General features: G+C 26.8%; 1 protein-coding gene across 2 annotated transcripts in view; it reads right to left on the reverse strand.

The window, feature by feature from the left end:
* The window catches only part of LOC111686584 (cuticlin-4), a 29,610-nt gene that overhangs the window by 3,899 nt on the left and 13,408 nt on the right, over positions 1-12,303 (reverse strand). The window contains exons 1-2 of one of the 2 annotated variants that reach the window (XM_046951697.1): positions 5,890-6,047; positions 5,594-5,808 (exon numbers count right to left, since the gene is read on the reverse strand). In XM_046951697.1, the coding sequence (XP_046807653.1) occupies positions 5,594-5,659 (66 nt within the window). In that variant the 5' untranslated portion in view covers positions 5,660-5,808; positions 5,890-6,047. Of the gene's footprint in view, positions 1-5,593; positions 5,809-5,889; positions 6,048-12,303 lie in introns of those variants that run through there. The other variant, XM_046951695.1, reaches the window with a different exon arrangement.

The following is a 12,303-nucleotide window of genomic DNA, read 5'->3' on the forward strand; positions in this document are numbered from 1 at the left end:
TATTTCATCCAATTTGTTTTATTACAGAAAAGGAGAATTGTTTTAAAAATTTCATTTTCAATTAAATTTTATGTGGCAATTCTTGTGTTAAATTCTACAATACTTTAAACACAATATTGCATTTTTTGTTTTATCAAAATACTTAATAACATAATTTAATCCTATGTATGTAGTATGTGCATAGATAGATAGAAGAAAAACTGCGTAAAGAAATAAATAAACATAAGATTAAAGTAGAAAACAAAAATTGAGATGTATATTTATTATAAAGTGAATGAAAGAAAGTTAAAACTGGTACAAATCAGAGCATAACTGCATTTTCGCTAAATTCATACGAGTATTAAACAACAATAATAATAACAATAATAATTTACAAAACAAAAACAGAAACACAGAAAAAAAACCCAAAAAATAGCAACAAATAAAAACACAAACAACATTTATAAGAGAGTTGTTTGTTAGAGCATGCCAAATGTATGAAAAAAATTAAGATTAATGAACAAAAAAAAAAATACTACAAATAAAATAATTTTATAAAGAAATGCATATTCGCATCTTGTATGTAGTTTATGTATAACAAACAAAATGAAAACCATCTATAGCTGCAACGAGCTATAATTCATACTTGAATTAAAACAACTGCAACAATAACATAAACACCTTCTCAAGCTGTTTTTTATTTGTAAAATTTTAGCAAAATTTTCATTAATAATTGCTGCTAGTTATAGCTTTTATTAATACTTCAACTATAATTTGTTTAAAAACTATACTTGTTACCAACATGTGATCGTTATAATAAACAACTAATTACAGAATTTGGTTCAATAATTTTGGAAAAAAATGGAAAATTTGTCTTCATTTGCTTTGCAGTATTATTAGTAAAGTAGGTGTTTTTTTCAGTTTAAGTTTGATGTCTTAGTTTTCACTATTTTCTGATGGATTTGTAGTAAATTTAGAAAAAAACTGTTTGCTTAAAATAATGTGAATACTGCAAGAAAACACGATATTTAATATTTTTAAAGGAAATATGAATATTTTACTTTTGACTCATAGGACAACTTACTTGATATTAAAAACTATTAAGAAAATATTGCTTCTTAATTAGGAAAAATTATATGAGTATTTCTTCTATGATTTGTATTAAAAATTGTTACCTTATTAAAGAGTTTGTGGCCACCGGTAGATTAGTGGATTAGTTCGATTCCCTCTTGAAGTACTGGTTAAGGAGCGCACAACAGGCCCGATAGAGGTCTAGGTGTACTTCTTTGATTTGATACATCTCCTTTCAAACTAACTAACACTAACTAACTAACTAACACTAACTAACTAACTAACTAACTAACTAATTAACTAACTAACTAACTAACTAACTAACTAACTAACTAACTAACTAACTAACTAACTAACTAACTAACTAACTAACTAACTAACTAATTAATTAACTAACTAACTAACTAACTAACTAACTAACTAACTAACTAACTAACTAACTAATTAACTGACTAACTACCTAACTACCTAACTAACTAACTAACTACCTAACTAATTAACTAATTAACTAATTAACTAACTAACTAACTAACTAACTAACTAACTAACTACCTAACTAATTAACTAACTAACTACCTAACTAACTAACTAACTTACTAACTAACTAACTAACTAACTAACTAACTAACTAACTAACTAACTAACTAACTAACTAACTAACTAACTAACTAACTAACTAACTAACTAACTAACTAACTAACTAACTAACTAACTATTAAAGAGTTTTAAAGTTGACACTCATTATATGGAATGGTTTTGGATCCAGTTTTTTCGGTTTTGGATTCAGTTTTTTCTTATTTGTCATTCTTAGAAATAGATCTAGGGGCTATGTAGAGAACAAGCCTCTCTGTAGTATTATTTGATGATTCTTGAACCACAAAAGCTCCATTTGAACCGAAATCACAAAGTTCGTTGACTGAGCTTAAAAGTGCATTAAAGTTGAAAGTCCACACCAAGAGTTTTATCTTTTCTCGCATTCTACGCACCTTATCAAAAAAGCAGTATCAATGTATATGTATGCAGCAAGTTACAAGTAGGAAAGCGTAAAATGCTTAAAGTAGATATACTTTCTACTTAAATTAGCGTCACAAACGTCTCAAGAAAATGTCAGCTGATTTGACACCACCTACGTTTCTTCGTATTCGACGTAGCTGTTAAAAAACGAAGAATTGATTTTGTTGTGTGCTACAAATTACAGAAACAAAAGCGTAGGATATCCTTACGCATATAATGCTTAAAGTAGATCTACTTTTATAAGCGTCATAAGCGGCGCAGGAATATGTCAGCTGATTTTTACAATTTATATTTAGTATGGACCTCCAGCTTAAACGTTGAAAACGAAGTTGGTATGAACATCACACACATAAATGGGCTTGTATAAAGGAAACTATAGTTTCAAATGCTTGTAATTTGGAACTACATAAGGTTCAAAAAAACAAACAAGAGCTTAGGATTATAGACTAGCTTTGTTCAGTTATTCTCATTTGCAAAATTATTCAAAAAAATACTAATAAAACGGAAACTATTGTGAAAGAACTTTTCTTGTTAAATTCCTAACAGAAAATATTCATTCTATTTAATAATTCCTTTTATAAATATGTGCAATTTCTGAATTTTTCTTGAGAACTAATCGAACATTCCTTTGAAGAGTTTCCAGAGTCGGTTTACAGGAATAAAACCAAGACTTCCTGAAATTCTTAAAAAACTAAAACCTTTTTAGTTAGTCTGAAAGGAGGATGTACATATTTACATATGTATATGCATCAAATCCGAAAAATACACCTAGTCCTCTATCGGGCCTGTTGTGCCCGAACACTAACCACTAACCTACCGGAGGCCACCTTATTAATACTTATTATAAAAAAACAGATTTTCTAAAAATAATTAATTATGCAGTCAACTGTGAATCGAAAAAATCATATAGTGTTCAATATATACTTATTTTCCAACTACCTTAAGTTTTCCATAGCTGCTAGCCTAGACCAACAACATACTCACTGCATTATTGTTTTTTTTTTGTGATTTCAACTACAGCTTTGAAACGGTTGTAAATGCCAACGTTTAGACTACATGTGCTGGAATATACGTTGGAAGTTACAAATGCATGCGTAACGGTCAATGCTGAATGTCGAACAGTCTGTTTTTCTTCTTTTTTTCAGTCATTTTTCTCATCTTTGCAATTTCATCTCATGTTTATCATTACTTTTTCACCGATTATCATTAGAAATAGTATATTTTTGATTTAGAAACGATTTTTATTTGTTTGTTTATGTATGTTTCTTTAAATGTATTTTAATTTCTTATTCTAACTATTTTTGTGCGCGTCTACTTTTAAAAAGAATATTGTGCCGTTTTATTAGACGAGTCTATAAAAATGTTAATTACACTTGAAGAAAGGTTTGCCGAGAATGGAAAAAGTATTGTTTTTTCAGTGTTTTTCAAAAAGTGTGTCGAAAATGGTTGCTTCCACATTATGATTTAACATTATAATGAAATGTTTTAAGATATATAACAGATGTATGGCTGATGAGTTGGTCAAGAAAAAATCATTAAAGGGAGTAGATAAATTCCGTTAGGAAGAACAATTCGAACATTTTATGAATTCTTTTTAGAAAAATTGAGCTCTACTCCATTTTATTATGAAAAATATAAATCCTACATCTTTGCATACCATTATTAGAGAATCTGAAAGGTTTTCATCAAAAAATGCTATCAACTTTATTTTTGTATGAAAACTAACTTAGAACTTTCTCTAGCTTTTTACAACATTAAGCTTTTATATATGTTAAATATCAATTAGTTAAATTGCAATTCGAGTATTTTCCATTAAATAAAATCATTAAATCTATTGAAAAAAGACAGCTTATTCGATCATCGGCTTTGCCGAGAGCATTTTAAAGTTTTAATTTAGAATGAAAGAGAATAATAAATGGAAAATAGTCAAAAGATTAGAACCGATAACAGAACTACTGAATTTGGTCACCAGATGATGGGGCAACAAAGACTTCGCCTTTACCAGTATTTGATTGCACAATTAAGTAGAATATTGATTAATGACAGGTCTGTTAATCTGTTAGTGGATTGGTCTATAACATCTATGGACTAGTTTATTAACTCTTCTATTAACTAGTCTATGAACTTCAGTTTTGACTTCTGATTAGACAAAACTATAGACTTGGTTGTAGGCTAGTTAATGGACTAGTCTAGTATATGGTCTTTACTACTCAATGTAGTAAAATCTATGAGCAAGTTTCTGGACGACTAGTCTCACTGGTATTGGGTCTATTCAATTGAGTTCTTAACGAACTAGGCTATAAACTAGTCTATTGACTAGGTCTTGAACTAGAGTATTGGCAATTGAATAGATAAGACTATGGAAAAGTTTATATGTTATACCCAGTTCAGACGATACAATTATTTATCATTCACGCTCTCTCTCGTCATTCGAAACAAACTGAATCATGTAGATTGGCCATACAAAATATCAGTTGCGAATAATAAAAGCTGCATGAATGAGTGTCATCTCTAATTTTTATCGGGTATTTATCATAATCAGCTGTTTGCTTTTATTAGTTGGAGATAAACTAAACGTAAAATTAAAAAAATGCAAATAAATCGAAAATATTAAACTTAATTTGTTAAAATAATGTCACAAACGTATTATTCCAAAAAATTACAAAATAATGAATGAGAAAAGAAACAACATGACGTTGAACTGTCAAAACGACTTACGAATGTCTGGTAAAAACGGAGGAATTGACATTTGTCGTTCAGAGGACGAAATATGTTATTGGGAATGGTGTGAATTTGGTATTAGTTAGATAGTTTAAAAGGAGGATGTAGAAATACAGCTAGATCTCTACCGGGCCTGGCGTGCGCTGCTTAACCAGTACTTCAGGTAAGAATTGAACTCATCTCTTCCGGTCTAGCAGACTTGTCTATATGCTAGTCTATTGACTAGTATTCGTATTATTTTGATGACTACTCTATGAGACATACTGGGAATAATGATGCAAAAAGTACTAAAGTACTGAGTTTTCCAACCCTGATTGTTGTAAACTTAAATTTAAATACAAACTGCAAAATTTTTATCAAAATTTTTCTTAGTGTATAAATATGTAAACAAATCTATATAAATATAATAATGTATGTATGTAAAGCACATCCAATAGATATGTATATAATCTGTGTATGTATGAATTCAAATACATCAATGAATGGGGGAATTTATTTGAATTACTATAGTTCATGTTTTTTTTTTCTCCATCTGCTTTAAACTCTTTCTCTTATAAACCGTATTGTTAAAGAAAAACATTCAATAAATTTGCATTTAAATAAATGTTAGATTTTTGTTTAATATTTGTTTTACTTCAAACAAATGAAATGGGTTAGTAATAAAAATCAAAAAAAAAAAAAAAAATATAAAAATAAAAAATGTTTAAAAACAGTTACTTTTGTTTGTTTACATAAAATAAATTTTAAATTATAAATAAATTTCACTTTTTAAATAATTTGAATAAGATTTTTTTTGTAAAATACTCACTTTTAGGGTTAACACTAAACAAAATAACGCCAGCCAATTTGATCTATGCCTATATTGTCGTCCCATTGTGTGTGTGTATGTGTGTTGTAGTTTTGAGAGGGGGGTGTTTGTGAAAAAAGTAGATAGTAGGAGAGAGTTTTAAAGATCCTTAATTTATACCGTAACGTCCGAAGTTTTGGATGAACATAAATAAAATGCACACACAATTTTTTTAACTGTAATGAGAAAAGAGAAAACAAAAACATTTGTTAATCTATAATTTATTTCACATTTATTTCTAAATTTTAAAGTTTAACCTTTTTTTATAATATTTAATGTGAGCCATTACTTAAATTTATTAATTTCTATAATAATTTTTATTTTTTATTTTTTTTTTTTGAAAACAAATCAACTGAGAAAAAAGTTTCACTCTATAAAGTTGTTTTTCTTTTTTTTATTATTATTGTTGTTACTGTTGTTTTTCTTTTCTTTTTTTATAATTTTAAATGTATCTTTCGTTTTTCTTTTGATGTGTTTTTTTTTAAGTTTTCTGCGTTATTTTTAACTTAAAGTAGATGCTTCGAACAAGTCTTGGTTACAAGTGAATGTTGTTAGTTGCTTGGTTTATTAGCTGTGGCTAAAAGAAAGCTGTTAACTTGACAGTTTTCTAAATATACATACAAACACTCATAAAATCATAGTATTAATGAGGCGAATGATGCCAGATTGTTAGTTATTTTCAAAGACTTATTATATAAGCAAAATCTCCAAAAAGTTTTTTTGATTTGTTTTTAAATTATAAACAATTGTATAAAGCAGGCGAGGATCTATGGGGGAAAGGGGAATTAACCCTCGTAACCGAAAATTTTTCATACAAAATGAGAAAAAAAAACAAAAAGAATATAAAATTTTCCACCCTCCTCAAAAGTTCGACCTGGATCCGCGGCTTGTATAAAGAGTAGTTAAAAGTATTATAAATATTATATTTGATCTGAATTTTGTTGTGAGATGTTTCAAAATCATTTAAGTTGTTCATCATTTTTGAGAGATCTCTCCTACTGATTCATAACAAAGAAACCAACATTGAAATGAGAGCCAGAATATTGCAAATTACATTGTGATTGAAAGACATTTCGAAGGCGAACATTATCTAGTTAACAGGTAATGTTTGAACATAACAGGATATGTATGTAACAAGTTATGTCGAATGATAGACCATTATCTAATCTAAAGGGAGAAAGAGACCTATAATTTAGTTTTTACATAAATAATGAAAAAGTAACCCCTGGTGCTCGTTATAGAGTTAAAGAAAGGGCGAATGATTTGAATGATACGCTCTAGGATATCCTAAATATGGACATATCGGTCATGATATTTATATAGCTGATAAATTGGTCAAGCCAAAAGATAAATATCTTATTTTTGAAACATAAAGCCGCTTTGTTTTAAATTAGGTCTCTCGTTTAACAGAAGAAGCTAATCAAGTGTGACAAAGTAATCATTCCCTTTTTCAGAGCATTAAGCTTTTATATATATTGAACAAATGAATTTATAATGACATTAGGAATGATATTTATAATACTAATACCAATTACACACGAGCAGTTGAATTACTCAATTCCGCCTCTGAAAGACTAAAGTGATTCGTTTTGACAGTTCATTTCCATGTTGTTTTTTTGTAATTTTACTTTATATTTGTCATCAACCAATGAAAACAAACAGCTGATTATGACAAATATTCGATAAAAATAGAGATGACACTAATTCATTCGTAATTCGTAGCTTGTGTAATTCGTAGCTGAAATTTTGAATGGCGAATCAAATAATTTAGTTCATAATTGGCCTTTGAATGTTAAATGGAAGTGTAAATAATGAATAATTGTAAAATCGTATCCTCTTATGCGATTTTATAAAAAAACTGGAATTTGTTTATGGAATATCCCCTATTCTTTCGAGTGGGTTCTACAATCGCTTCAGATTTTCTTCGAAATCTATAACTACTTTCAAGTGCTTGGTATTTGAAACTAACTAAGTAATCTTTCCCTCAATACATTTTCACAATATTAAGCATTTATATAAGTTGATTTTAATAAATTCGCTTAAATTAATTAGTAATGATATATTTCTTCGATCATCGAATTTAACTGAATATATTAAAATTAAAGAGATTTGATTTTTTTGACAAGGTATCTCGAATGATAAAGATTTAAGTGTTTAAAGTGGTTTCTATTACCAAATCCGACCTATTATTCTGATCTTCATTGCGGTGTTATTGCATAGCTGATTCAATGAATAATAAATGTGAAAGGTAGTTAGTTGAAGATATTTTGTATCGTGTAAATACTGACAAAAAGTCTATACACTTTTGTTATACTTAAGCAAAATTTTGTAATCACAAATGTTCCGAGAATTGTGCATTTAAAATAGTTGATGTTTGGTGTTTATCCAAAACTGCTGCAAATTGATTACAAAATAATAAATGTTTTTCCAGCGTGAGAGAATGAACGTGAATTGTAACAAAAATCTATTATTATATTCCTGAACTGTTCCTGAACACAGCATAAAAAAATTCCCATTTTCAACTAAAAAATGTCCCTATTAACTGGCAACTCGATTACAAATAAATCATCACAACATCTTATCTTAACACTCTCTAACTTTAACACACACTCATTGACTCTCTTATTTCATAAATTTAAAACTAGCAAACAATTCTCTTAAACATTATAGTTTATTATGATTTTAGACATTTTTTTATGGAGAGACAACATTGACTGTAGACTTTTTTTAATACAGGCATAAAACATCTTTTACCATGTGCTAAAGTTATTGGACAAGACAAGTGTGCTATTAACCCAAAGAACAATAATGCAGCAGCAATAAAAACAACAGCAACAAATTAATAACAGCACTACTACGTCTGCTGCTGTTGCTGCTGCTACAGCTAGCTAATCCATTTATTCTTTATTTACTTTAACGTTCTTTTTGTTGTTCCTGCTTCTAATCAGCTCACGTGTTTATACTTAGTTATTTTGTTGTTGTTGTTGTGAGTATCTGTGTTTGTCTGAGTTTAAAAGACAATTTCTTTGAAAGAACATCGCCAGACAATTTGTTGTGGCTGCTGGGATAGAACTAACTTTGTTGTTGGCTTTTATTTTATACAGTGGCCTTGTTAACAACTTCTAAAGTTTGCTACTGCCACTACAAAAACAAAAACAACAACAACAACAATTTAATGTTAAACATGACACGTTAGTCATATTATGTCTGGTTTTTATTTATTTCATTCATTTAATTTTTACTCATAGTAAATATAGTTCTTGCTGTATTTAGGTTGAAAAGGTAAGTGTTTTTGTATTTTTTTTTAAATTTTTTTTTGCTGTTTTCTAGTTGTCGTAGTTGTTGTTGGTTTATTTATTATGAAATTCATGGGAATTATTTAGCATTTCATGGAGTTTATAGTGTGAAAGGAAGTCACAGTTATTTTGCATACAGTTTTTACTTTCTTATGTAACAATTTCTTAGATATATATAGTAATTTGTATTTTGTTTGTTTTTGTGGAATTTTATTTAAATATTTATGTAAATGAAGTTTATTAACATTAAGTCTTTAATATGTATAAATTAATATTCATGAAAAATCAAAAGACTTAGGAAACGAACTTGTTTAATGTTATGCAATAATTTAGGTCGAAAGTTTGTCATTAATTTAAGTTTAAATAATTAATTTTTAGATTTAAACAAAAATTGAGATTAAATAATAACTTTAATTTCAAATACGAAATTTCGAAAATTTCCCTTGTATTAGAGAATTTCCCTTTAACGGAAATTGTTTATTGAATGACAATAAAAAATTTTATATTGTAATTAATTTATAATTAATTAAAAATTTATATCATTTTAAAAATTTCCCTCATTTTTTTTAAAAAATTCCTTTAAGGGAATTTAAGTTTTTGAAAAATAATTTTCTTTTAAACTAGTTTTACAAAAATTTTCCAAAAATTTCCTTTTTAGGGAAATTTTAGTTTTTTTAGATTTTTTAGTGTTTACATAATTTTGTTAAAATTTAATTAATAAGCCAAATTTTACAAAAAATAGGAAATTTCCCTCCTTTTTCAAAAATTTCCCTATTAGTGAAATTTTAGTTTTTGAGAAAATTTATTTAATTTTTTCATAATTTTGTTTAAATTTAATTAACAACATAAATTTTGCACAATTTGGATATTTCCCTTCTTTTTCAAAAAATTCCCTTTAAGGGAAATTTTAGTTTTGAAAAAAAATTTTATTAATTTTTCCATAACTTTGTTTAAATTTATTTAATAACATAAATTTAAGAACAATTTAGAAATTTCCCTTCTGTTTCGAAAATTTCCCTTAAGGGAAATTTTAGTTTTTGAGAAAATTTTATTAATTTTTTCATAGTTTTGTTTAATTTTTCTAATAATATAGATTTTACACCATCTAAAAAATTTCCCTTCTTTTTCAAAAAATTCCCTTTAAGGGAAATTTTAGTTTTTAAGAAAATTTTATTAATTTTTCCATAATTTTGTTTAAATTTCATTAATAAGATAAATTTAACAACAATTTAGAAATTTCCCTTGTTTTTCGAAAATTTCCCTTAAGGGAAATTTTAGTTTTTGAGAAAATTTTATTAATTTTTTCATAGTTTTGTTTAAATTTAATAAATAAGATAAATTTTACACAAATTTAGAGATTTCCCTTCTTTTTTAAAAATTACCCTTTAAGGGAAATTTTAGTTTTTGAGAAAATTTTATTAATTTTTCTATAATTTTACTTAAATTTCATTAATAAAAGAAATTTTACACTAATTTAAAAAATTTCCCCATTTTTAAAAATTTCCCTTTAGGAGAATAAGATTTTAAGAAATTAATTTTGCTAAACTTTTGTTTCAATTTAATTAAAGAAAATATTTAAAATATGTTTATAAGTTTACCTTATTTTTAAAAATTTCCCTTTAAGGGAAATTTGAGATTTTAGGATATTTTTATTTCTTATTCATTTTTCTTTTATGAAATTTTATCCACTTCGTTAAATGTTATAGAAAACTATTGAAATTCAACTGCCTACAAGATTTGTTTAAAAATGTCAATATTCAAAATTCGTTAGTTAAACAAACTTAAACAAAAACTTATAAAATCGATTGTATCTTAAAAATTTTTCGATGGCAATCAATACGAATACAAAACTTGACCGGCCACTACAAACAAAAGTCAATGGCATGTGTTTTGAAAAAAAAGTAATTTCCATAAAATGTGAAAGGTCAGTTAAGACAAATAAAATACATTGTATTTGAATTAAAGAAAAAATAGCAACAAAATGAAAAAACCGTCACCATTAAAAAAAACTTTCAATGCAACAAAAATAAAACATAATTTCACTTTAAAGCGTTTCAAATTTCTGCTGGTTTAATGTTTGCATTTTTGCTTAATTTCAGCATATTTACTAGAAACAAAAATAGCATTTTTATACCAGCGACCTTTACGTAATAAATTTTTGTAGACCAAAGAATTGTTTAACTGAAATTTTTGTGATTTTTTATTTATTTTTTATATTAACAAATCGAAAGATTTGAAAATAGTTTTATGAAATAATCGACAATCTATGGAGATAGAAAGAAGTATGTATGTATGAGTAAGTACTTGGGTGATATTAAATCTCCCTTGTTGTTGGTATTTTCAATAAAGTTTCTTTCTATTTTATTTATTATTTTTACTTTGAAACAAAATCTTTTAAAGTTAATACTTGCTAGAGAGAAGCCAATTGAGACAAACAAGCGGCAATGGCAACAGCAAGCAGCATATTTTTGGTTTCTATTGTTTGCCATTCATTATGTTAAATAAGCGCTTTCAAGCAATTTTCTGTTTTTTTATGATTACGTTTTTGTTGTTGTTGTATTTTTAAGATGTTGTGAGACGAGTAGATAGTGTTTTTTTATTTGTTTTGTTTATTGTTTAAACAACACTATTTTTTGTATATTTTTCTGAAGTTTAAGTGAAAGTTTTTTTCTTCTTCTACTCAAGGTTTACGAAATGGGAAGTACGTTTGTATTCAAGGGATTTTTGTTTTCTGTTACTTATTGTTGTGTAAAATATTTCACACATTTCTGTGTTTTTTTATTTAAATATACTGACATTTTTGTATGTATTAATCTATAGTTTTGTGTCTTATTTTGTTTAGATTTTTGAAATCAAAACAAATATTTACATTTCTGTTTTTTGCATTTTTTGGAGTTTGATTCAATATTCGCATTTTCTTAAGAAAAAAAAGCAAAAAGTGAAATTTAAATTAATCATTTTTGTATTAGTAGAATCTTAAACATTTTTTTTAAATTTCGTACATGAACAATTTGAAAATAATTTTAAAATACTGATGAATATCTAAGCATTTTGAATTAAGTTTCAGTATATGAGTTTTTGAAGATCTTATGAAAGAATATTATTATAGACTATTCTATTGGCTAGATTGTAGACTAGAATGTAGAGTAGACTAGAATATATACTAGATTATAGACTAGACTAGTTAGTTAGTTAATTTGAAAGGGGGATGTATACACATCAAATCCAAAGAATTACAGGCCTCTATCGGGCCTGTTGTGCGCTCCTTAACTACAGACTAGACTATAGACTAGACTATAGACTAGACTATAGACTAGACTATAGACTAGACTATAGACTAGACTATAGACTAGACTATAGACTAGACTATAGACT

Source organism: Lucilia cuprina, chromosome 5 (genome assembly GCF_022045245.1).
Source record: "Lucilia cuprina isolate Lc7/37 chromosome 5, ASM2204524v1, whole genome shotgun sequence".
Taxonomy (NCBI): domain Eukaryota; kingdom Metazoa; phylum Arthropoda; class Insecta; order Diptera; family Calliphoridae; genus Lucilia; species Lucilia cuprina.